This window comes from Myripristis murdjan, chromosome 21 (genome assembly GCF_902150065.1).
Source record: "Myripristis murdjan chromosome 21, fMyrMur1.1, whole genome shotgun sequence".
NCBI lineage: Eukaryota > Metazoa > Chordata > Actinopteri > Holocentriformes > Holocentridae > Myripristis > Myripristis murdjan.
This window is the reverse complement of record NC_044000.1, coordinates 23270481-23297650: the sequence shown is the minus strand read 5'-3', so window position 1 is coordinate 23297650 and position 27170 is coordinate 23270481. Positions and strand designations below refer to the sequence as shown.

At 43.4% G+C, this 27170-nt stretch overlaps 1 protein-coding gene across 1 annotated transcript in view; it reads right to left on the bottom strand.

Annotated features, from left to right (window-relative positions):
* Positions 1–1422: 1422 nt before the first annotated feature.
* The window catches only part of dgkh (diacylglycerol kinase, eta), a 70731-nt gene continuing 44983 nt past the window's right edge, over positions 1423–27170 (bottom strand). Inside the window, exons 8-30 of the mRNA XM_030080681.1 lie at positions 26769–26894; positions 26286–26388; positions 23961–24123; positions 22833–22941; positions 21698–21919; positions 21145–21236; positions 20382–20481; positions 19929–20238; positions 18217–18348; positions 16719–16853; positions 16251–16368; positions 15989–16099; positions 15161–15257; positions 13917–14024; positions 11603–11716; positions 11377–11511; positions 10676–10836; positions 10450–10555; positions 10234–10326; positions 9460–9579; positions 8996–9101; positions 6791–6921; positions 1423–5366 (exon numbers count right to left, since the gene is read on the bottom strand). Coding sequence (XP_029936541.1) covers positions 5280–5366; positions 6791–6921; positions 8996–9101; positions 9460–9579; positions 10234–10326; positions 10450–10555; positions 10676–10836; positions 11377–11511; positions 11603–11716; positions 13917–14024; positions 15161–15257; positions 15989–16099; positions 16251–16368; positions 16719–16853; positions 18217–18348; positions 19929–20238; positions 20382–20481; positions 21145–21236; positions 21698–21919; positions 22833–22941; positions 23961–24123; positions 26286–26388; positions 26769–26894 — 2979 coding nt within the window. The 3' untranslated portion in view covers positions 1423–5279. The remainder of the gene's footprint in view (positions 5367–6790; positions 6922–8995; positions 9102–9459; positions 9580–10233; positions 10327–10449; positions 10556–10675; positions 10837–11376; positions 11512–11602; positions 11717–13916; positions 14025–15160; positions 15258–15988; positions 16100–16250; positions 16369–16718; positions 16854–18216; positions 18349–19928; positions 20239–20381; positions 20482–21144; positions 21237–21697; positions 21920–22832; positions 22942–23960; positions 24124–26285; positions 26389–26768; positions 26895–27170) is intronic.

Here is a 27170-nt window from a genome sequence, read left to right as displayed (position 1 = left end):
TGCTGGTTAAAAAAAAAAAAAAAAAAAGGCTAAAGATCAAGAAAAAAGGCCCAAAAACAGTGGAGCTGGAGAAAAGGGCGATAGCTGCTATAGCTGGGCTAGAATGAGAGAAGACATGAGTGTAAGGCGAAGAGCAGAGCGGAGAGGATGTGGAGAGAAATACTCCTCCGGAATGTGGGTGTTTCAAAAGAACTTGAAATGTCACAGATGGCCTAGAGTCTACAGTCACAATGTAGCTATTGAACCTTTTGGTTGTGACTAAGAGAAGAAGCTGGGCTCTTATCACAAATCTCATGGCTTGTGGGGCATAGGTGATTTGTGGTGTGTGCTACAACGAAGGCATGAAGAGGCCTGTTTTGCATGTTGTGTACTTGCAGGCCTGAAAAGCCCCTTGACGCTGTAAACAGTGATTTGGGGCTCTAAATAAACTTTTACTTGAACGTAACTCGCATGAAGACGCCTGGTTGAAACAGTCATCATGTTTCCTTGATGCACGCTCTACAGGCTTCTTGGAGGCTATTCACAACAGAGTGGCACATTTCCTTCCCTTTTTGAATGCCACTTTACTGGGATGAGTGCCAGAGCTACTGGGTTGGCGAGGCGACATGCGACTAACAGGAGGACTAAGGTGTGCTGTGACATGAACAGGGGAGCGCTTGAATCAAGAGGGTTCAAACACTGAACTGCCCTTATTGTTTGCCATTTTTTCTGCTCATGTACCCCAAGAAACTACTGAAACTTTGATCATAGGAAATTTTCCCTCAAACTACAGAAGGAGCTGATTGGTCACTGGGGAACCACACCTGTCCTGTCTGTTTTCACAGAGATCGGAAAGCTCTGCATTCTTTACCTTATATAATAAACCAGCTCTATCTGTCCTATTGTCCTTAAGCATTTGCTTAAATGTGTTTTTTGAGTTCTTTGACAGCTCCTAGTGTGGTATACATTGTTGCAAGAGCTTTTATTGACATTCAAATCAAACTTAAGTCCTTAAGAGCAAAACAATTTTTGAAATGTGTGCTTTTTTAATTTAGTTTTTGTAAAAAGGTGAAGAAGCAAAACTAAGGTTAAGAATAAAACATTTTAACTCATGTTCTGCAATTTCATGTAGTTTTCAGTGTTTTTTTTTTTTCAGAAATATTGAACTCTTACTCAGAATTCTAAATTACATATTCATATTCTAAAATAAGGATAATTAGGCTATACCAATAATGCTTCTTGGTGGATTTCTGCTATGTAAGGCTCTTGTGAAATGAACTGAATATGAAGTCTTACCTATCACACTTGGACATGCACATCTGGTTAATCACCTAATTGTGTGTAAAAATTTACCTTTACTTAAATAATGGATGTATTAGATCATGTTCCATCACTGATTCTTTCCCAGGCCATGAGGATAAAGCAGAATGAGACACAAACACATTGTATATGCATTTAGTTTTATTGAAGAAGGAAGATATGAATAGGTGGCCTTTTCAAGGCACCTCAAAAATGTACAACAAAAGCTGAACCATTTATTTATTCAGAATACAAAAATACACATCTCAGTGACTCCAAATTGTAATAAATAGTTAACCATGCATTCTAACCATAAAAAGGCACAGAAAACAGTCACTTAGTAGTCATAAAAATTACCAACTACTTTACCAAAATCATCCAGATAGTAATACAGGTGACAACTGTAACATTATATTCCAAATGTGAAAACACAATACACATCATTAAACCTTAGGCAATAAATATGCAAATATTGTTTTATACCTATATATTCTTAAAAATTAAAACTGTGCCATTGTAAACATAATGTAAACAAATGAAACTCACTTCTCTCCCATTGTGTATAGGAACCATGTCAAAGACTATATGTTATCCTGTCCTAAGAGATCCTTGCGTGGGTTTTGTTGGTTTTTGAAAACCAGGCAGTTTGCAGCATTATTTACAGACCACGGGAAAACTCAGCAAGGGAGAAAGTTGGCAGCTTCCATTTGGTATGGAAAAGTCAAGCATTCTCTTGCCTGGAGTTGACACTTCAGATTTATAGAACCTGGCAGACACTTTGGACATACAGATACCATGACCATAGACACACACAGCCCAGGAACTGGAGCGGTATCAAACAGGAACTGAATTCAGTTCAGTGACTGGAAAGGGGCTGAAATGGAAGCGAAGCCAAATCTGATGAGCACTGCAGGTACAAGGCAGCATGCAGTAGATCTACTACTGCTTAAAGCACATACTAACAAGAAGGCCTCAGCAAGCTTAGTCAAACCCTACATCTGGACCAATGTGCACTTTAATCCAGACATTTTAATAGAATTTGGCCAGGCATGGACCTCCTGTGTCATCCACTGGTAAATCACACATCTGGATGGATCTACTAAATGACTACAAGGCATAGTTCTGTCCATGAGACTAGGATTTGATAAAAGCCACTTCAATGATCTTTAGCCAGGCAGATTTGCCATTGAATGGGCACAGATCTCTAATGTTGGTAACAGCTCTACTCAGTAAATCAGTGATGTGTAGTAAGTAATACCTATCTTTGGTTATGAGGGGCATGAACATTAGAGCATGCATTCTAAAAGCATAGCTTGTCCTTAAAGATTGCAATGGATATAAAGGCGTATAGATTTCAACATGCCACTGTGCAACAATATACTGAATACAGTAGTCTGACACAACTGATTGTCAGCATAAGCAATGTTAAATCCATGCCTTTACATGATGTCGCTCAGAGATTGTGGAGATGAGCAATGTGATATGGCGCCCTCTGGTGGCACATTAAGACCAACACTTGACTGCTCTCAACTCACAATCCAGTCCACGAGTCACTCAGATTCTGATACAATTATTCTGATAAAGGACATGGGGTTACAAGTAATGTACTGTGCTACCTTTTAACTAATAAATTAAACTAATTTGTATTCTTATCACTCTATTGGGAAACACTGTTGTATCATTCTGAGACGACAAACTGTAAAATGAACCAGAATTAAGACGATCATACGAACAAGAACCTATTCTGGAAGGGGAGCAAAACCTATGTGATCATTTTCAATTTCAGTTACTGGAGTTGAAATCCCTTGATAAAATTAGTTGGCAATGGTAAGCATACAATTGCTGATAGGTACAGTATGCCACTGTTGAAGTGCACACACATATGTATGCAAGCACACCCACACACACTCCCAAACACACACATACACACACACACACACAGAAATACATTATGATACATTACACATCATAGCACAACAGTCATGTCTGCCCATTCTAGTCATTCATCGACACAGTCCTACTCAAGAGAATAATCTTGGAAGCACAGAGGAACGAGACTACAAACTAGTGAACTGCTGGAAGAATTTAGGAGTCAGTAAGAAAAAGCAGTCTAGGAGTTAAATATAATCCTCAAACCTTGAGGAGGAGTACATGTACAAAAAACTCTTTTCGTTTGTTTTTTCCCCCACTGAGAAACACCACGTCAGAAAGCTGCAGGGCGCAGAGACTGTATCAAAACAAGAGATAAAATATTGCACCGTCATTAGAATACAACAGTATTATCATGTACAAGGGATTGGAACAAAATCAATAATCCACAATTGGTGTCATGGTGCAATATACATCAAATGTGTAAGCTGTTGACAATGCATACCATGTCAGCAATCTACAAAGGCATTAGACTACAACACTTACAAACATTGTTTGCATACACTGGCATACTGTATATACAGTGTATATATATATATCTATATACAACCTTAGCATCACATATACAAATATACCCTGTAATGCCACCAATCTTATAGAAACTAAGATGAAAAGTAGTCCTCTATCAACATCTTGCTTGTAATTTGAGAAAAAAAGCTGCTCTTGAGCAAGTCTTATGCAGGGTGCAGATCAACTGCTCTATTGTATATTCAAAACAAGCGTCTTATTCCTAATCCCATTAAAATAGTGTTATTGTGTGAAATACTGAATTTTACATTGCTAAAAGTCAAAAAATTTGAGGTGAACTGTTACTCCTATGTAATGATATGAGGGTTTACACTTGCATAAAGCAAGACGTAAAAAGTGCCTTTAAAGTATTCCTTAAAAAAAAACTACAGCATATGTGGTTGGCTGCAGACCAACGGATTTTCTTCCTTCTTGACCAACACTAATGTCCCTCCCTCTATACTCATTATAATTCATAAGACCTACCAGCCTCACGGAGTAAATGTATTATGTCTACTTAATAAAGAGTTGCTTTCTGCACAAAGTCTTCAGATCGTTAGGTTTGGAAGTTTCCTGGACATTCACTTTGGTACTTATTTTCACATCAACAGAAAATGTGTCAACTTAACAGATATTAATTTCTAATAGTCATACCTCATCAATTCTTTTTAAAGTTCCTATGATGTTTACTGATAAAGCACAGTTTACACTAAATTACTATGAAAATTATGGCACTTGACACAGGTCTTTGACACATTATCATGCAAACAAAATAAATAAAAGCTAGAAAAAAGCTTGATTCAGACCAAAAAGGATGCTTTCAGTAGTAACAAATGGCATCATAATACTTAAGTCATATAAAACTTGTTCAAGTGTTATTTTTGTACACAAAAAAAAACAAAACAAAACAAAAAAAAACAAGACACTAATCATGCAATTAAACATATCTAAAGTTGAGCGAGCATAGCATGCAACAGCATCTCACTCTTTTCAGAGGCCGCACCTTTCAGGTTACCACCTTGACTTAGATGTTACAGCTCTCCTTATTGGACAGCAGTGCGACTGAAACCCAAAGGCTGCTAAATGCATCTGCGGCCCTCTAATGTGAGGAAGAGATCCAGTAAGCATCACAAATCCACACGCTACTGTACTGAACTGGATTATACACTAAGTCCCACAGGGAACACTCGTGGAAGTCCTGGTTTTGCTACTCTGACTTTGTCTCCTTAAGCCAGACAACAAGTCAACTGTCAACAATATGGTAAGTTGCATACCTGATTGTGTGCTGTGAATGGAAATTAAGTTAGAAATGGCTTTTTGTGAAGATCCATGACTTCCTTTTGCACTTCCATCAACCCTCTCAGCTGTCATTTTGGCACCAAAGCACAGACAAACATCCTGACACATCTCTGTCACAACATCTCAAAGGCTTTCTCAACAGACAGAGGGGTAAAATCCTCTCATCCTTCAACACCAATCTCTTCCCTCCCTGCTGATGGTGCTCCTTCTTCCACTGTAGTAAGGGGAACATTTGTTTCCCATTTGCGGTAGCTTTTGCTTCCCGTTTAGAGGTCAACCATGGTGGCCTTGGCCAGGTCCTTAGTTCCCTGGAGAATTCTCTTCATATGACCCACTTTCGATATCCCCAGATCCTGAGGAGGAACCAGAAGACAGACACAATAAGAACACATTCCTGCAGCCCAGCCTTAGTCCAGCCACAGACTCTGCTGAGAGTCTAGCATTAAAACCATTAGCTTTTTTTTTTTTTTTTATACAGTAGGCAACAACATGCACACAATCATGGTGTGCTCATGCTTTTTCCATTTATGTTGCAGTAATTCAGTTTCTTTCATATGTTCACATGTGCTGTATATTGATGCATTTTAGATGTCAAAATACGGATCTTTGGCTGGAAGTAAAATCTTGCATTTCATCAGGTTTTACAGTGAAAACACATCGCAGTTCTTCATGATAAAGGATAACTCTTTTTGGAACATCTCAAGTTTCAGTTGTTGTGTTTACGCATGATGTGAGCAAGTTTTTGCACTGATGATTCATACCTGGCATAATGCTATTTACCCACAATGAACAGACTGTGTTTCTCTGATGCGTTCACTTCCACACAGTACAGATCTTTGATGCCAATCCTCTCATAATATATTGATTAACGCATGTATGTTCCGTTATCAACAAACCATGTGAGCAATAGATCAAATGAGGCAAATGCGATGACTGGGAACTTTGGCCATATAAATGGTAAGAGACTGGAATGAGGCACAAATAGAAAAAAAAAAAAAAACACTGGAACAGTCCAAGATTTGGTCAGCATGTTATTCTGAGTTCACGCCACCGTGAGTGTGTGTGTGTGTGTGTGTGTGAGTGTTACAGTACTTTGCTAACAGCTTTCATAACAGCTAAGGGCTGACTGATTTATAATGATGCACAGCTGATGCTCGTGATTTGAAACTGGCCTGTGAAGGATTTCAGATAATGAGAATTTCATCGCCGGACAGTATTTGTATGTTTACAGTAGAGTTAGACACATAAGACAATACAATACTATGCTGTGATTGTATGAAAATACAGGTCCACATGAGTCTGAAATCCTACACAGCTCTCACACCACACTGGTTTCAGGCTGCTGCCAAACTCCAAGGCTCCTGCGTATGTTTTTCCTGTCAAGGTCAGACAACTTCAGCTTAGCCAAAACCAAGTCAAATGTCACACACACACACACTCTCCCTGCCTGACTTTGCACCTTTGCCACTACCCGTCTGGCCCAGCTCGGCTCAGTCCCGCCCTGAAGCTCTTGTGCTAAGTGGAGACGTGATGTTAGAGCGAGGCTCTGCCACTAAGAGACACTCAGACAGAGGAAGCCAAGCAGAGCAGTGCAGCGGGCAAACAGGGAGACAGCTGACAGGCAAAAGATGGCAAGAAACAGAAAATACCAAAAGGAGGAAGAGAGAGGCAGTTCATTGTGGGTAGGAGGGGAGGGAGCAAATGGAGACATGGAGGTTATAAGGTGTGGAAGTAATTGTGTGAGTGTGTGTGTGTGTGTGTTTGTGTGTGTGTTTACCTTCAGGTCCCTCCTCTCCAGGTGCAGCAGCTCGGACCCTCGGATGTCGTGGCGGGTGAAGGTGTCCCTGTACTCCCCCAGGCTCAGCTGTTCCAGCCAGATCCCTACCTCCTCTGTGCCCCACCTCTCCACTACACACACACACACACACACACACACACAAATATACATACATACGCACAGAGCAGAGCAGAGAGGGGCTCAGAGCGCCTCACAGGTATACACACACACACTGTCACACCACACTGAAGCAGGTGCTCTCCCGCATCACTGAACTGCTTGTCCCATTCTCTCTCTGTCATCCCATCTCTCACATCAAAAGCACACAGATAAATATATCAACACACACACACACACACACACACACACACACACACACACACACACACACACACACACAATCTCACAAATGGGATAAACCTGTGGTAAAATCATCCAGGGAGAAAATGTAAACAAGAAAAGAGGGAGAGCCTAAAGGCAGGAAGGAGGATCAAAGAGGGAAGAGGGAGAGGAGTGGCGGCAGCTGGCGGAAGGAGGAGGGGTTTAACAGAGGCCAAAGGTCAGTCAGAACAAGGCATCGGCCAATGGCGTTCCAGAGAGGCTGAGGGCATGCAGGTTATCCACCAATCAGAACACAGAGAACAAAGTAGGACGTAAAAGGAGGCGGAAGCCTGTGCATTCTGCAGGAGGTACAGCCCAACCAATCAACAACCTGAGAGGGAGGGGCTAACAGTCTCCCGGCTGATCTGACTGGATCCTCGACTCGTGGTTACACACGTTCCTCGCCTGATGATAATGTTACTGCGCTGTCACCTATATTCTAGAGTCATACACCAATTCAATATGCAGAAACAAAACACTGAAGTGACCTGCTCACCTATCTGAAAGCTCAGTTGGTTTTGTTAACCCTTTTCCTTGATTTTACCACATTCAACACAACCAAAGGGAAACCCTGGAATTTCCATTACGTCTGACTTGATTTCCGAAATATTTGATCTTCCCCGTGGCGCAGCCTTGTTCTGCCCCTGACTTTGCACCTTCTGCACCCATGTGGACAGGTGGATGAGACCATGAACAGAGGGGAGGGGGGCTTTGGTGGTGGTAGTGGATGGGTAAGGTCAGACTGAGACACATCACTGCTGAAACACACACCCACGCCCGCTTGGCCTACCAGGAGATTACGAGGCAGTGTAACCTGTGTGTTCATGGGCTGTAACGTAATGGTGGCGAGGGTCGAGGTGAAAGGGGCTCATGGCGACAGCTGCCCAGATAAGTTTGTGAATGTCTGGTTTGCATGCCCGAGAGATCGTATTTATCTCTTGGTCCACCTTATGCATGAAGTTTAAAGAACACTGGTCAGGTTGCCACTAGGCTTTTGTCATAATATCACAATAAAGTCTGGTGATATTCAATATTTATTGTATTCTAAGTTCTTCTTAAAGAATCTCCTCAATTAAATTTAAGTTAAGTTAAGTTTATGTGCAAGAATTACATATTATTCACTGCAAAATTTTCATGTATGTAATTAAAATTACCTGAGCACTTTTACTAGTTACTGTGCATCTGTTCAGCTGTTATATACGTTACTATAGGTGCTGTCACTAGCTGCAGTGCCAACAATTTACAAAAATAACAAACTTTTCAATCACATAAAAGTTAATTGTATCTATAAATCTGAAGCAAAAATCAATACTGAATAAAAAAAAGTACTGTAGCGCAGAGACTGCAAAAATGACCAGTAATATAATAACTGTGCCAACCAGTGCATATATTAAGTATTAAAATGTGAATGGAAATATTAGATATTAGCAAGCCTAGTGATCATCCTGCTGAACGAACCAGTTAGTCGACTGATACTTGACAATTCTGAAATGAGATGTAAGGCTACCAAAACCAAATCTTCAGACGTGGCCACAGGATTAATTTTCACTGATATGTCCTTTCATATTCACAAATCAAATTTCTGCCCATTTCCCTGTTGGAATAATGTTTGTCTTTCAGTTTACACTGCAGTGTTGTTTGACTCAGTGGCAAGTCACAATCGTCTTTACACCTTCTGAATGGTTATGGGACACACAGAGCAGCTGGTGGAAACGGTGTCACCGCGGCGGACAGCGACACACTCTGACCGACTTCCCGCCGTGAGCAGTCTCAGGCGGTGTGCCCGCTGTGTTCTCTACTGAGGGAAAGCAGGCGCAGCCCTACCTGACTGAGGGCTCGTCTTCTTGGTGGCCTTCTCCTTCTTGAACTTGGGCACTATGCGGAACATGCTGCTGCGACTGTTCCTCTTGCCGTAATCCAGAGAGTGGTCCTGGCACACAAGCACAGTCAACCTATAGCCTTTCATTTAGCTACTCAGCTCTCCCGTTACCTGGTGCCATGTTGCAGTAAAGGTGTATGCGTGTGCAGATATTACCTAGTGGTTATGAGTGGCATGAGTGAAACAGAATGCTGATACTGCAGTTCAAATTTTATTGTCCCTTGAGGGAAATTTAGTCTGCATCCAGGTATTTAAAAACATATAACCATGTATGTGTATGTGTGGCGTTAAATATTTTTTTCTGTCTTGCATGTTGAAAATTTACACATCTACACAAAGTGATGGCTGTGTGTGTATATGTGAGTGTGTTCGTGTGTATGTGTGTGTATGGTGTGTTGTGTCCGCTCACCTCCTCATCATTCGGCTGCAGTATATGGTAGAGCCAGGGGATCTCTCCCAGTTTGCCCAGTTCCACTTCCACACTCTGCAAAGCGCTGGAGAGCTGCTCCTCCTCTGGTGGGTCCAGTTGCTGCAGGAGGAAAGGCGCAGGCCATCATTATCTCTCTTCAAGCCAAAAAATGATCAACAGAAGAGCAAGAAATGCTCTCGGTGCACTTTGGTGCGTTGCGCCGTGATGACCGCAGCATAAAAATCACTGGAGCTGCCCTGTTGAACTAGCTGTGCAATAAAACGCGTCTTGGTTATTTTTTTGGCCAGGGATTTGTTTTTCTTTTCCCACTGGAAGCAGTACGCTAAAATTAAACAACACCTTCAGCAAATTCTTCTGCACACACAGAAACATGACGGATTTCTCAAGCTTCGGTTTTGATCAACATCACAACGATGGAACAGATATTCCTCTTGGTATCCTGCAGAAATCCTTCATCTTTTCTTTTGTTTCTCTTTTTGTAATTGAGAAATTGCATCGCCCCTCAGGAAAATACAAAGTAGAAAATGTTTTATTACTCCAGGAACAAGCCAAGCCACTAAATATGCAAAATTCATGGGACAATCAACCCTTTTTCTCTCGATTCTGAGAAGTTCACCATTTGGGTATTTAAGAGCGTTCTTGCAGAACAATATGCAGGCCTATTATGATATCGTGTAAAAGTTCACGAAAAAGGCATCAAGTTACGGATCGCGCCGCGCTTGCATTCTGTCTTTAAACACCAGTGCAGCTCACCAGGGAGACTCGGCCCACGAGGAGAGATTCGGTCTCGTTGTGGAGAGCCTTGACAGTGCTGGCCACTTCTATAGCGGTGTTCCTCGTCAGACTCTGGAAACAAGGCACATGTGATATTTAGAAAACACACACACACACACACACACACATATCGCATGTGCAACCAACACTCACAGTGGTGAAAACCTGAGTGTAAATTATATGTCAGTGGCTTACCTCAGGAAACTTGGGGTGTGTTTTGTTGATGGCGTGAGACGCGGCGTTGACAGCATGAGCCAGCTCCTGCTCCAGCAGCCCGTTGGTCTTCGCTGCCTCACAGATCCTGTGATTGGACGGAGCACATGTCGGGCACTGAGGGCGCAATTCAACGGAAATCTGCCTACAGCCATTCCCCCTGAACTCCTCGTGAACGTGCGAAGCGTGTGGAGCGGTAGAGGTTTACCTAGTGATGAGCTCCTCTGCAGCTCGGGCACACATCTGCACCAGGGTCGCCTCCTCCTCGGTGGCCAGATCCACAGACTGCTGGGGGTAGAGGTGGGGCCGCAGAGGAGGCTTGTCATACTTACACTTGTCCTCCCACGACTTCAGCGTGTTCTCAAACGCCTGGGGGGCAAAAGGTGAAGGAGGGTTAAAGGGATAAGGGATAAAGGATGCGTGCAAGTTTTATTTAGCCTGCATCACTCAAAGCAAATCAACCTGTTGACTATAATACTGGGTAACGAATTGACATTGTAAACAATACTGTGATATGAGCCCAGATGACAACTGGAATATCAAGTCCCGATCAAAATCATGGCAAGTGTTCCCTTTTCCTGATTTTAAAGACTGCATTACAGTAAAGGGATGCAATTTTCTGAACTTAGTAGACTGTAGCTGTTCTGATAGTTTCCCTCCACCTGCTTGGTCATCATATCCACATCACCATCAAAAATCTCCAAGCAACACTAGTCATCCCTACAATATTGTCACAATATTGATATCGAGGTATTCGGTCAAAGGTATTGTGATACTGGATTTTGTCCATATCAGCCAGCCTTATCCCACACAGAGACTATTATTTGTTATGCTTTCTCCACACCACCTCTTCACTGACTCCCACTCCACCGTCCCTCCTTCCTTCCTCCATTCTCTCATCTGTCTCACCCGGTCTCTGGTGAGCATCTGGGCTCTGTTCTTGTGCTGGATCTTGATGACTCCAGGAGGCTGGATCCAGGCTTCTCCATCCACCTGAATGGGAACCCCCTCATCGCCCAGGATGGTGATCTTCACCGTGCGACACTAAAGGGTACAAAGAGACGCAGGTGTGCAGACGTTAGTTCTTGTCTGTTTTCCCGCCTCGTAATGGCTTTTTTGATGTGTGTGTTCTCACCTGTGCTATGCGGTGGTGTTGCAGTTTGATGACTCTGGACACCGCCATCTGCATGCTCCCGAACACAGCCACCACCTCCAAGATCTTATCGTCAAACGAAGGGGCACAGAAGATCTAAAGCACAAGACAAATACAATGTTGGAGCTCGACTGTTTGCGTATAATCGATGCTGGCCTGCCAAAATGATTCAGATCTTGGTGGGAAATTTTTGTGAGTTCTGGGGGGCCATATCTGTGCCTCTCTGCTCTATCGCTGAAAGCCGTCTCGCAGACGTTTCACTCTGTCAGCTCAGTTTAGCACGAGCGTGAGTGAGGAGTGCTTTGTCTCTGAAAGGAGAAGTTCCCAACAGGTCCGATATTGATCTCTGCCTGCAAACTGCCTGTGATAAGGTCAAAGCCATGAGGAGATATCAGCTACTCCAATACATACAGAAAGGACTCAGGAAAAATGCTGCTGCATGGCTCAGAGACAACTTAGAGACACAAATACGGCTGGGAATTGATAACATAAAGAACTGATTTTTCAATCCCCGGCACTGGGAATAGAGAGTCAACTCCAAAGCTGTGGAGTCGATGCTACACAGTAGAATCATTAAAGCTAGAGGGAACAGGGAATTATGGGCGAACACAAGAATAAAACGGTAACACTTTACAATAAGAGCACAACAATTAACATTAGTTGATGCCGTAATAAACATTAAGTAACAGGTAATAAACATTAAGTAACAGTTAACTAACCATTAACTAATGTGTCTAAGGATCATTTACTAATGCTGTTCATGCTAAGGTATTAATTTATATGTTATTTAAGGGTTATTGTAGATATTATTAACATTAGTAAATGCCATAATAATCATTAACTAACAGTTAATTAACCATTACGGCATTAACTAACATTAAGTAACGTTAATTGTTGTACTCTTATTGTAAAGTGTTACCAATAAAACAATCCCCCCCTCTCCCTGTGAACTGAATGCCAGTGTGATAGAGCTGATAGAGAGATTAGACTAAACTTAAGGCACTGACTGTTGCTAGGCAAACTTGGGCCACAAACTTGTGAGGTCCAGATTTGCAGCCAAGCCTCCTGGCTGATAGCGATAAATGAAGAAAGTTATTCATAAGCTAAATATATTTCTTCTTGAGAGCAAGTGCCAAAATTGCTTGACATTCATAACAGTTTATCCGGTACTTAATACATATTGCATTTTCTTTTATAGTACCCTTTACAGGACCCTTTATTTTTTAGTTTTTGGACTCAAAATATGGAATCACAATTGGATCTGGTTCTAAAATCTCTGCAATCAAACAGCCCTAAATATGGATGTGATCTGTTTTGTTGTCATGTGAGGCTCTCGCCACTAGGTGGACATCTGAACAAATCCAGCTACCAGCACTGCATTGTACTGAATGTTAAACTGCAATCACAGTAACATGTTGATCCGTCTCGCAATCATTTAGCTCCCTGATGTGTATTCTCTTACAGTTTTGTACAGACACACTGTATTTCCAGCCACACAAGCATCTCATTTTCATTGGGATTTTTTTTTTTTTTTAAACTGCACTGTCTTTGTGGGTGGATGTGGAATGTGTGATTTAACACACAAAAAAACACTAAATTTCTGGTTTCTTTTAGTTCTATCTCACAGACAGATACATACATTTTGAATGTGACGTAAGTGTGCCCAAGTATGTGCGCACGTGTGTGTGTATGTGTGTGTTGGACAAGTTCCATTAAATGTCCTCTCCCTGCTTCCCCTTCTCCACCAAAACAGTTACATAACAGCAAAAGCACAGACGTGTGTGTGTGTGTGTGTATACTGTATGTATGTGTGTGCAGGGGCAACCTCTGCAGGGGCCTGCTGAAGGGTGTGTGTGTGTGTGTGTGTGTGTCAGAGAGAGAGAGGGCGAGCTGAGCAAACTGACACTCTAATCTGTCAGCAGCCGTTGTGCTCTGAGCCTTAAACAAACAAGCGCAGATATCCCTCAGTCCATCCCTCCCCCTCTCCCTGAGGGTCACTGGGGTCATGTTAAACCATGATCAAGAGTCTCCTCCCATTGTTAACAAAGAGAGAGAGAGACAGAGAGACAGAGGGAGACAGGGAGAGGGAGAGGTGGAGACCTGGTCGGAGAGTAATACATCATCTAAAGAGGAACACACCCCCTTTTCCTTCTCAAAGGTGATCTAAGTCGCCTGTTCCTACCGGGGCCACGTCCAACAGGATGGAACATTACACAGTGTTCGGTGTGAACATGCATGGATGGTGTGATCAAACAGGTAGGGCCGTGTTCCCCCCCGGGGGCGTAAAAGCACTCACATCATCCTCCTTGGTGCCGCCCCAGAAGTTGGTCCCGCCGGCGTAGCTGGGAATGTTTAACACGGCGATACCCTGGAGGCTGGGCAGGGGGATGTACTGGCCGTCGCACTGGAAGTAACACACACCAACGGTTACACCACATGGGCATAACAACCAAAGAGAGCCGAGAGCTGTGAGGGGTCAGATGAGTGAGAGGAGGCTGCACGTGTCTATGGGAGACAATTCAGGGTATCTGCACGTTTCTGAAAGCCATATTAAAAGACATTGTAATGCCACCTGGAATAGGATATTAGGCCAGTTTCACAAACACACTATATTTGATTGAAAATAAATAATGAAAGTTTAAATGGGGAAAGTAAGACATTAAAAACTGCTATATTAGAATTAGTATATACACTCAGTGGCTACTTTATTAGGTAAACTTGCATGATTTAATACAAACAAATACAACTGTTCTGCCATAAAGTTTCCTTTTCTGTTGCCTATAATGCTCAGGTTTTCTTTTAGCCACAGTAATAGAGGTGTTCATTCAGTTCTATGTTTGGCATTGAGCTCATACTGAGTGGTGCGGTTCTCTGCTCCACATGTATATAAATAGGGAGGACAAAAAATAGAAACACCTCTTAACATAATGTAGTCCAGTACAAGACCCCTGCAAACTACAATGTCTACAACGTCAACAAAAACTGAGCATTATAAAGGTAGAAATTGTGGCAGAGCTGTTGCCTTGAACTGCATTAGATTGTACAGGTGGGCCTAATAAAGTGGCCACTTGGTGTATATTAGTATATTAAATGTTAAGGGACATTATGTCCAACATGTTTGGCCTGTTGTATTAATCTTTAATCTGTATTATTTTTAAAAGTCAACATACATGTGGGTCAAAATTTGTGTAACCAAATTTAAGTGCACATAATATGATGCAGCATAAGAAAGTAAAACTCACTCAAATGCTCATCCTTTTCGCAACTATGGTTGAAACTAATCTATTCATGCTATTTGTCTTAATCCCTTTACCTTTCTTCCCAACTCTGCTTGTTGTTCTTGCAACAGGGAAGGACTGGACCAAACTTGGTGGATGTACAATACTACTATATAGGTAAGAATCCAAACTATAACATATTTATACATTTATAACATATAACTATAAGATATTTTAATACTTTTTAAGACCTTAAAATTGGATAATTTAAGACTTTTCCAGACTTTTTGGACATATGACCTACAAGTCTTTCCCGTCTCACCTCCAGCTGGACCTTCTGCTCCAGGTTCTTGTAGGTTCTCTGCAGCAGCTCCTTGGTGCCCAGAACGCCGTACCACATCATGTTCTTGGTGCGACTCCTTCAGAGCAGGGAGGAAAAGATGAGAGAATATAGAGGACAAGATCATAACATGAAGTACGTGAAGCCCTTGTTACCTCTGAACTGATTTGAAATGTGCGTGAGAAGATGCAAAGCAGCAACACTGTGCAGGCTTTAGAGGAAGCAGAAGGGCTTTTGGTTGAACAGAAGATGGATGGATAGATAGATGGATGGAAAGGAGTTGTTGCACTGAGTCATCATCAACATTGCATCAGTGTTATGTCCTAGGCATAGAGTACCATATTTGGGAAGAGGTGACCATGTTCACCAATATGCATATGTTTAGCTGTGGTTTTTTGTTATCATTATGTGCAGCTATGTTAAAATATTTAGTCACTACTGCAGAGGTAAGAATATTTGCTTTTTGAAATATGTTTGTCACGTGGAAAATGTAAAGGTCTTTGTTAAAAGAGAATCATAGCCTACATGAGTAATTGTTTATTTCAGGACATCAATATATCAATATCAAGTTTCTTTCTCATTATTTTAATGTGTTATATGAGGATTAATGCACACATCAGCGACTGAGAATTTAATTTCAGCCATTTTTGAGTTGCAGCGCTCACATCAGATATGCCAACAACATAAACACATGCGGGCAGTAGAACAGCTTTTATTAATTTCTAAGGAAATATTGCTTTATTGCCTGACGGCTGATGGGAGTTCCTGATGGCTGTGGTGGAGCCTGGAGGTGCAGTGAGTCTGTCTGACCTGCATTTCTCCGGATGCTCCTCTCGCTTGTTGTTGAACTCCAGGGAGATCTTGGCATCCAGGCCGATGCCAAAGTAGTTGTTCATCACACACTTCTCCATGTAGCCCTCCCTGCATGGAGGAGCATACAGAGAGAGAGAGATAAACAAACAGTGAGCTAACCTACTGGAGAATAGCACAAGTAGAGGCAAACAGAGACACACAAAGAGGCAAAAACAAAGATGGCGGGAGGAACTAGAGGAGACAGACAAACCGCTCTTACAGTGAGTCCAGGTCGGGGTCGATGAAAGGCGTGGCGCCAAAGGGGTCGATGTTGGCCAGCAGCATCTTGCTAATAATGGAACTGCCAGCTATAGAGGCCGCCAAGCCAGCTCGCAACCCTACACACAACACACACACACACACACACACACACACACATTGAGTTTTTAATCTTAATTTTGCTGGTTACTGGATCAAAATGAATGTGGAAATATCAGTTATGCAAATGGTGCATCGGCTTGCTTGGCTTATTTAAATGCCAGCCCTTGCAACAGAATGGTACACGTCGAGGTTAGGTGCCACTTGCCCAAGAGCACTCCAGCAGTTTTGGGCACTGTTTGCGTTGGGGATCAAACAAGCAACAACAATGTACCAGAGCGGCCTGCCTGTTTACATGCTATCTTGCTCCCTGCTTGTTTATGCATGCATGCATGTGTGCAAGTGTGTGTATGTGTGTGTCGGTGTTCACCAGGGCAGATGATGCGTGTGTTGAGTACTGGGAGGTTCTCCTTGCTGGTGGTGAAGGGGGTGATGGAGAAGGAGCCGCAGGACTGGGTGCTGCGACTCACCCTCCTCTCCGTCGGAGAACAGGGACTCTTAGCAGCTGGACACACACACACACACACACACAGAGAAAACACACTGTTTACTCAAATGCTTTTCCTCAAACCTTCTACAAGCAGAGTTTTTCTTTTTTTAGTGCACAACAGGGAAAAAAATGCAGAGTGGGAGTGGGAGGTTGACAAGTATTAAAAGATGGATTTCAACCAAACCACTTTAACAATGCCGCCTGTTCACACCCTCTACTTTTGCAGTGTTTTTTTTGCTTTGCGTCAAGGTCAGTACCAGCGAGGGTAAGGAGGCAAGGAGAAGAAACAAGGAGAGGATGTGAAGCAGAGAGTTACTGATATCCCCCCCCAATGGCTGGAAAATGTGTGGAAGGAAGGAAGCAGCCCCATGATAAACAGGAAGAGCTTCTGTCCCAAAGACAATAACATATCCTATGGCAGATGCACACATACACACACACACACACCCTCATGCGCACATGCACAGTCAGTTACACATAAACACTCACCCGCAGTCACATACATGTGCGCACAAGCTTGCACACATATACACAAACTCGCACACACAACCCACACACACTTTATAGCAGCCCCGCCATCACAGTTTCCATGGGTACAACCATTTATTATTAAACAGAGTCTCCATTGCCACAGACTGTAGTGCAGACTGGAGATAGACAGATAGACAGCTTAGCTCAGTGCGGGAGGTGGAATATCACAGAGGACAGGGTTTCTCCATGCCGTTTTAGCACTAATCCCTCAGTTTATTTATGACGGGAAACATGATTTGCGTCAGCAGCACTTTTTTTCCATTAGCTATGTGTCTGGGTGACCGGGTGCAGGGATTACACATGCCACTAGGTGGCACCATTTAAACCCTGCGTGACTTCCTCCCCCCATAAGGCTGTGTACGGTTCTCTTGTTTTGACAGCACCATTACTCTTCTGTTTACCATAAAGAGGAGAGCTAAATGGGCTTTTACCTCTTGGGGTGGTGCTAAAGTGAGCAATACAATTTTAGAGAGGAAAGCATCATTACCCTTCAGCCTGTTTCAAACCATCAGCTAAACTTAATGCAGAGAGGAGATGTGGATAAAAGAGACCTCGAGAGATCTTGTCCAAAGGAGGCATCAATCAGTAATTACAATGAAAAATCTTTGTAGTATTTTTTTGTGGCAGTCACTAGGAACGGAGCCAGCTGGCAAAGACAAATCCAGCAGGCCAGACCGGACAGGTAAAGTGGTTTGGAAGGGGTCCAGCATGGGAATGAGTTGAGGCCAAACAAGTGATAGGTTTTAGAAAGGGACGACGCCAAGTAGGTGACAGATTTGGAGCAGGACCAGGCCAGGCAGGTCACCGATCTGAAATGGGGCCACGGCGGCAGCAGTGTTTTACTCACACGGCAGCGCCTCCAGTTCCTTGGTGTCCTCGTCTTTCTCGCTGTCTCTGTTCTCTTCCTCGCTGTCTTTCCTGAACTCCAGCGGAGAGGGCAGCTCGGTGTCGTCTGTGTGGGCATTCTGCTCATCCACCACTAGACACAGCAGTGACAGATCGGGGGGTGGAGTGATGGGAGGGGGGGATGAAAGGAGTGGGATGAGGAAAGGGCGAACAGAGGGCAAAGAAGGAAGACAAAGAGGGGAAACATGAAATGAGGCAAAAAACAGACTTGTGATCTAAAACCACAGAGCCAGTCATGTTAAATTATAAATATGTCCTCTCATTTCTCTAGACTCTAGCCATTTCCCAATGCATTTCCCATTTGTTCCATGATGTGTTGGACATGTAGTCTAGTACCAGTGCATCTCCTTCAGCCTGTGTGTATGCCTCTTCTGTGTGTATATAAACAGTAATGAGGTGATGGCCAGTTCATTTCATATAAACAGATATTCATTCGCTCACTTTTCGCCAATATTTTTCAATGAATTTTCTATGACTTCTTCATAAATTGTAGCCAAATTTCCATGGCAAAAGAGACTATTTTTTCGATTTGCAAATACTGAGTTTTAACACTTTGTGGCACTGATTGCATTGTGTGCATAACTGAAGGTGGTAATTAAGGAGGAGTTTATTCTTAGTCCAATAATATCTCCTTGTGCCTGATTTATTTTTTAATCTACCAGCAAACCCACTTAGGCTTGTTTTTCATGTCACACGACTTCCAAGGCATTTTTCCTCATTAATCAGAAGTAAGGATGACATTATATTATTACCAGATTACAATGTGTTTTATTTAATTTCAAGAAGAGACTGAGCATACACCTTACACTCCTGCCTGTTGGCACCTCTGCCAAATCTTGTGACGCCAGAAATAAAACAAGGTCAGCATTAGAACCAGAAATGTGGAGGACGTTTGAAATCGCAGTTTCGTTGTCTTGACTGCACAGTTTGCTGCATGAACCACAATATAGACCTGTGGGTAAGCGCAAAAAGGGTGGTGATGATGATGATGATGTGGATGAAAAGCTGGAGGAGGAGGATGAGGACGGCAGACCTCCTCTGGCCAGGTGTGACAGATGCATCAGGGCTTGAATGACACATGATTTTTTCACGGATGGCCTGTTCACCATAAGAATTATTTAATAAAAATTAGGATTCAAAATGATTGAATCATTTAAAATAAAATCTACAGAAGAAATTAATTACTGCAGGCCGTCTTTCACCATGAAATATTTAATAATTTGGATTGGATATTTCTGAAGCAATAACGTAGATCAAATTTTTACACTTTATAATTGGACAAACATGCATCCTGTAGTTCTGTGGTTTAAACAGGGATTCTGGTATTCTAATTGGCTAATTGCACCAAAGTTGCAACGGGAACCGATTTAAATGTCAGCTGTTAACAAAACACTCACTGAACTGATTATAGTAAAAACAAATTTTAAAAAATCTCACATGCAGCCATAAAATAAGATACTAAGACAAACTGATGCACGAATGCCCTCAACGGAAGTCCAAAACTGTTGCCACAATGGACCCTTTTTCAAAATTCAATGACTTTACCAGGCTTGGGAACCCTGTAAATGAGTTTTTAGTTCATATTAAAATGGTGGGAATATTCTGCAAATAATTGTGGGCATTCTGAGTTGAGGTGGGCTCATGGGTGTGTACCTCTCTCTGCCTGCTCGATGATCTGTCGCACGGCTTTCTTCAGGCTGTTGGCTCTCAGCATCAGCTGCTCCCTGCCTTTAAACAGCCGGTGTGGAGAGCTTCCTCCTCTTTTCTCCGACTCCTCCACCTCCAGCTTCTCCTTGAGCTCTGTCAGGCTCTCCTCGCTGGCCTCTTCCTCTTCTTCCTCCTCCTCCTCCTCCTGCTCCTCCTCGACGATGGGAGGAGTGGAGTGGGGAAGAGGAGGCAGGGCCTGGCACTCTGCGTTGAGGGTTTGGAGCAGAGAGTCCAGTTTCTCATTCAGGATGGCACACTGGCGGACACAGAGGAGGAGAGGAGAGATCGCCAAGGTGAGATGTCCTTCAAAGGATGACAAAAACTAGCAGAAATTGAATACAGGGACTTTTATTTCAGAACAGGACGCTGGACTTTGACTGCATTGTTTATGGAGCTCACTTTAAGAGACATGGAGTCGCACTCCTCAGCGTTTTCTGTGCTTTTCTCGTAGGTTTTCCCCACTTTGGCAACAAAATCCTTCACTGTCTCACACAGGATCCTAAAAATGGGAAAAGAGAGATACATGCTAAATGACAAAAACATACAACCGATAACTGTCCAGAAATTGGCCAAAATCTAGGCTCTAGGGCTTAATGATATGGTGAGAAAAATATATTGTGGCAGACACTGTGATTGTGATATGATTTAGTGGCAATTTAGTGGGAAAACTAATTTTTGCATCATAATATTAATTGTCACTGAAAAAGGTGATGATGTGATTTTTGCTGGGGTCTGAATCAAACAACCATGTTTTTTTTTTTGTTTTTTTAATGTTTGCAGAGTAAGATTTGTAGACCAGGGCAGCTCTGTAGCACATCAATCTTTCATTTATAAAAGTATTTTGTCACACATTTTACTTTTATCAAAAAAAAAAAAAAAAAAAATGCAGCTCCTGTAATTTGCATGTTATATTTGACATATTGCGATATTGATATTTGCATCAGTTGCACATCAGTTGGCTCTCGGCCTCTTAAAACACATTTTTGCCGGTAGATTTAACCAAATTTACTCTTTTTGTTTTTTTACTTTCCTTGAAAAGAGCTATAAAAATCATTTAGTACTATAACAGCTATGAAGCCCATGAAAACAGGCCCAGTTAGTTCATCTCTGTTGGGTGCAGTTCGGTTGTTTAGACTGATGCTCGAATGCTGGAGTCACTCACTTGGCAGACGAGATGACCACAGAGTGCTGGTCCGAGTTGAGGATCTTTGTGAGGTGAGCAGCCACTGAGTCTTCATAGGCTGCTATGTGAAACTGCAGCAGAAAACACACAGATGTCAGTGTGTGTGTGTGTGTGTGTGTGTGTGTGTGACTCGGTGTGAACACTTCCTAAGAAAAGGCAAAAAGGAACATCGTTTTGCTCCCTGACAGCTTACACTTCATCTCTTCTTCAGATTTCCCTTATTGTAATTTGAGATATTATTAAATGTAGCAAAAGTCAATTTTAGTGAGAGCAAAACTCACTTAGGACATATTCTTTGTCCGGTTCTGAGCCTGCACCCGGGATAAAACTGAATTTGGGATGTCATACGCTATTATCTGTGTGTGCTACTACCACTATGTGTCTACTCAGGGCTGTCTCTCTGACTTCCAGGCTGGGTTTGATTGTGCCTACTGATGCGTGTGAATGTAGCTGTCTGGGTCTGCTTGTGTGTGTGTGTGTGTGTGTGTGTGTGTGTGTGTGTGTGTGTGTGTGTGTGGACTCGTGGGAGTACCTGGCAGTCGTCGGCTCCCTCAGGCGTGGCAGGGCAGCTGTGTTTGGGTGGGATCTTGATCTCGTAGGTCATGATGCTCCAGCGGTCCAGCATCTTGGTGCTGGCCCTCTCTAGCTTCTCCAGGATCTGGGGCAGCTGGGTGTCGTCGTCACATGACGGGCCCCAGCCCAGCACCCGCGCCAGGTCGTTGCCCGTGCCCAAGGGCAGCACACCCAGCTGGCACTGAAACACACACACGGGGTTCAACAGGCCTCAGGAACTCAGAGCCTGCTGCACTCTGAATGGGGTGTGTGTGTGTGTCTGTTTATGCATGAGTATATACAGTATATAAATACTAAATACGTGTGTGTGTGTGTGTTGGTTTGAGCTTGCCAGAAGCAAAGGCAAAGAGCCCAGCTGGCACGCTGACCAAAAACACGTCATCATTTGTTTCTGACTTTATTCCAAGAATGTCTACGTATACAGAGAAACCTGGCTATTGGCTGTCCTCTAGTTAAAGAAATATTTAACTTTACATGAACTCTGCAACTGAGAGTCCCTGTTGCCAAAAATAAATCAGTTACAACTACTATGACAGGCTGACTGAATTAAAGTATACCAAAAAAAAAAAAAAAATGCAGCTACGAGCTCCTTAACTGGCTGTGCAATAGTAGGTTACGTATGAAAATCCTGTTGCTCAACGCCGTGTTTCTGTTGATATCAGAACGTACAAATAATTGTGAGTTTGCGCGTACGGTAAACACCACAAGTGGAGGGAGTGAAGATGTTTACATGCCACAGTGACCTGTTTAATATGAGAGGATAAGCAGGTCTGTCTGAACTGCGGTCTGAGCTTCACCAGGCCATTTTAACCCGGCGTCGTTTACATGTGTTGACCCAAAACAAGGTTAGTGGAGCATCCAGAATTTTCCGTGCACGTCCATGGAGCTACGACAACAACTGAAGTTCAAGAGGTGGGAGCACAACTCCTTTCTTTTATGAATTATTCGAGAGAGGAACACAGTTGCGCTTTGCTTTTGGCATCACTCAATAATGTCAAATAATGTCAAATTGTCATCCCTGTTTCATGAAATGTGGCCATGGTGTGTTTATGTTTATGTGCATGTGTGTGTGAGTGTGTGTGTGTGTGTATTACCTGTTTGTGCAGGTTAAGCTTGTCGATCTCTGAGAGGACCCAGCCCACACTGCCGTCGCCTCCGCACACCAGGATCCGGAAGTTGTCAAACTTCTGAAACAGGCGCAGACTGACAAGACACACAAATCAGGGCTGGATGGTGTATCGATATTGTGATGTTAGACAGACAGATAGATAGATAGATAGATAGATAGATAGATAGATAGATAGAAAGATATTTTGACTTTATTGATCCCAAACTGGGAAATTCTTATGTTACAGCAGCAATAGAAAATATCGATAGAAACATAAAAATAAAATGAATTAGAATAGAATAAATGCAGAAATTTATACAAATATAGACAGCACATCATCTTGGATTTTGGATATTGTAATATTGTGATATGGCATAAATCTCATCTGGGTTTAAAAAAAACTACATTACATCAAATGGATACTGTTCTACACTGCAAAAACGCAAAATCTTACCAAGATTATTTGTCTTATTTCAAGTCAAAAATGCCTTATTTCTAGTCAAAATATCTCATTACACTTAAAATAAGACATGATCACCTCAGAAGTAAATTGTTTTTAGACAATTTTCACTTGTTTCATTGGCAAAATTTGCCAGTGGAAAAAGTGAAAATTCACTTGAAATAAGTGAAAATTAGCTAGAAACAAGAAACAAATTTTGCCAATGAAACAAGCAAACTTTCACTTGTTTCAAGCAAATTTCACTTGAAACAAGAGACAATTGTCTAAAAACAAGTTACTTCTGAGGTGATCATGTCTTATTTTATGTGTAATAAGATATTTTGACTATGAATAAGACATTTTTGACTTGAAATAAGACAAATAATCTTGGTAAGATTTTAAGTTTTTGCAGTGTATTATTTGCCTCAGCCTGCTTGGTCATCATATCCACATCACTAATGAGTGTTTATCATTGTTTTTGAGAGTAAATATGTTATGAAAGCACAATAGTTTTCTCTACGATATCATCTTGCCCAGCCTTTACACAAACACACTTTCAGGTACTCTCAGTTATTTCATGGTCCAAACACAGCTGTGGCATATCTTTTAAACTGCTTCCATAACATCCTCAGACATCCAGATCTGGGACGTCCGGGCTGCAGGCGTGTTCCTCACCCGAGGTGCGGCCCGCCGTTGACCAGGTCGAAGACTTGGGCCGGGTTGAGGAGCTGCTTGAACCGCCGTAAGAACTTCACCCCCTGGTTGTCGCCGCTCTTGGAGTTCACAAAGACCAGCAGGGGGCTGGCGCACGAGGGGGGGCAGGTGGCCTTCCAGAAGCCTGGGGTGACATCGCAGAGACGGAGAAAGACGTGAGACCGAGACGGCGCAAACCGTCGATCCTCTGCACGGCGGTAACGGGGGCAAAATTTGAAACCAGCGATGGAGGAGCTCTGTCATCATTACACGGCCTCGTCGAAGTCTCAGTGTGTGTGTGTGAGAATAAACGGGAGCGCGGCACATGCCAAAAACACGTGTTTCGCTCTGTAGAAGACTGCAAACACACACACACACACACACACACACACACAAACTAATCTGGGGGAGCTAATGCAGGCAAGAGCTGTACACCACCGACACTATGTCAACAGCTTTGTGTATAGGGCTTCCACAGTGTGTGTGTGTGTATATGTGTGTGTCTATATATGTGTGTATGTGCGAGGACAGCGACATCCCCTCCTATAGCACTCCCTCCTTCTCCCCTGCGTCCCCCTGCATCCTCCCTCCCTCCCTTCCTCCGCCCCTCCTTCTCCATGTCTCCCCCTGTATCTTCTTTTCTTTTTAACCCTCCCTTCTCTCTGGGTGATCTTCTCTGCTAAAGGATGGAAGGAGGGAGGGAGGGAGTGGAGGGAGGGAGCGGAGCGGATGAGACGGCGGAAGGGAGGGGAGGGGGAGTCACGACGTTCCAGCACGTGCTCCAGTCAGCGCTCAGCCAATTATAACCGAACGCTCCCTCTTCCCAGCCTGCATCGGGGCAGAGGGGGTCCTGGCACGTGAGGAGATGCAGAGAGAGTGAGTGAGAGAGAGAGAGAGAGAAAGAGAGAGAGAGGGAGAGAGGCCAGGTATCTTCTCTGTACTTGCTTTTCCTTCTTTCTGCTTTTATCCTCTTTATTCCTGGCTTCCCCATCCTCCCTTCCTCAGACCCTCTTTTATCTTCCTTCCAATTAGCCACTGCTGTCAGCCTATCACTGACTCACTGTGTGTGCTGTGTACTGTATGTGTGCATGAATGTGTGTGTGTGTGTGTGTGTGTGTGTGTGTGAGAGAGAGAGAGAGAGAGAGAGAGAGACCCAGCCGTTGGGTTCAGCAACAGTAATCCAATCATACATGCTTATCTGAGTCTGCCTCGCGGGCGTGGATCTCCATCTCCAGTGGGTTTAATGTGGGCTCTGGTCTCCACACTGACACATGCACATGCACATGCACATGCACGTACACAAACACACACACACACACACACACACACACACACTTACAGAGGCATGCAGGCGCGCGCAGAAACAGAGGAGGACACAGACACACGCAGACTCACACATACTGTACACACAGAGGCACACAGACCTCACACAATTACACACACACACACCCACACACACACACACACACACACATTATGATACTCTGGTCGAACAGAGAGCCTGAAGGGAGCCTCAAAGTGCTTGGTAGCCATCTGCAGAGCTCCTTTTTTAATATGACATCTGCATGTTCATCGTGTTTTCAAACATTTATGAGAATCTCTATGAAATGCTACCCGGTATGTGTGTGTGTGTGTGTGTGTGTGTCCATTTTTACAGCCTGCATGGCAAAACCATTGGCCCGTATAACCACACACATGCATGCACACACACACACACACCTCAACACAAAATCTATTTTCATCCCTCCCTGACCATAGAAAGGTGTGTGTGCACCTGTCTGATAGCGCTATTTTTAGCCACCGGGCCACAAAAGACACACAGGCAATTTCCTGGAGCACACACACACACACACGGCAGGGCGCAAACAAGAGTGTATGGATTTGATAGCAAGACAGATTACAGGCAGTGAAAACAATAATATTAGCTTTCCCTTTGTATTTTCCAACACGTGATCCAACAGTTTACAGAGGAGGATTATATAGGTAGTGAGGGGAGGAGTGTGTGTGTGTGTGTGTGTTTCTGCATGTGTGTGCATGGATGCGGCTGTCTTGATGAAATCAGAGTGAATCATCACTCTTTGCCCCGTCCTCCCCGCCCCTCCACGTGACAGACGAAAAGGTCAGGGTTCAGCAGAGACAACATCAGCCGAGCGATCGGGGTCAAATCTCATTTATTCGCCCCCCAAAACGCAACAATTGCTCACGGGCGCTCCCTGACATCAACCTCCGAGTGAGTCAGTGCGATCGGATAGGTGAACATGCACGTGTGTGTGTGTGTTTATGTGTGTGTGTGTGTGTGGCACGTACCATCTGAGTCGATGCTGTTGAGCGCCGTAGGGGGAATGATGGAGACTTTGCACTGGCCCAGAGGACACTTGCGAGGGTAAAGGTCCCTGCAGGCTATGTGTACCTAAAAGAGCAACAATGTGGCATTTTTTTTTTTTTTGCATTTCTGAGGGAACATTTTCACCAAATTTATCAGCGAGACAAACAATCCCGGCGTCGGCTGATGAGATGGTGATGCATGAGCTCAGCGTGAGCGTGAGTAAGCCAGGGCGCGGTGCCCATGTGTTCCCCCGAACTTGTTGTTAGAGGATTACATGCAACAAACATTGGGCAAAATCAAGTTCAGGCTCCGCGGTAATGTGAGGTAATCAGGCTGCAATCAAGGCTGTAACGATGCCGTTTGCGTCCTTAAACGCCCTTATGACTGCCGGAGAATTTAAATTCAGTGTTAGGTGTAATTTAATTTGGCAAAAAAGGCGTTTACAGTGTGTTGCATGCACTTACCATAGCTTTGCACCATAGGCAGCGCCAGTCCTGCAGTCTCAGTACGCTGCCACATGTCTTATCGCACACAGCACACTTGGCACTGACAGGCAGGTTGCCCGCCAACCACTGGTGAGGCATGGCAATCTGCAGGTTCCACAGCACACACACACACACACACACACACACACACAGAGTCCGTACACACCGACATACATTCAGTCAGGGAAACGGACAATACTTCACACCGTCTGTTCCTACGTATCATCATCATTTCCTCTGGGAGCACTTGTGCATTTTGTCATGCATTTCCCCACATCTCTTTCCCTTTTTGCAGATGTTAATGCCTTCACGTGCAAGAAACAGCTGTTCAACAGTCAAACTTGCAATCGACCGTCTTTATATTTGACCGTTATTGCTGCC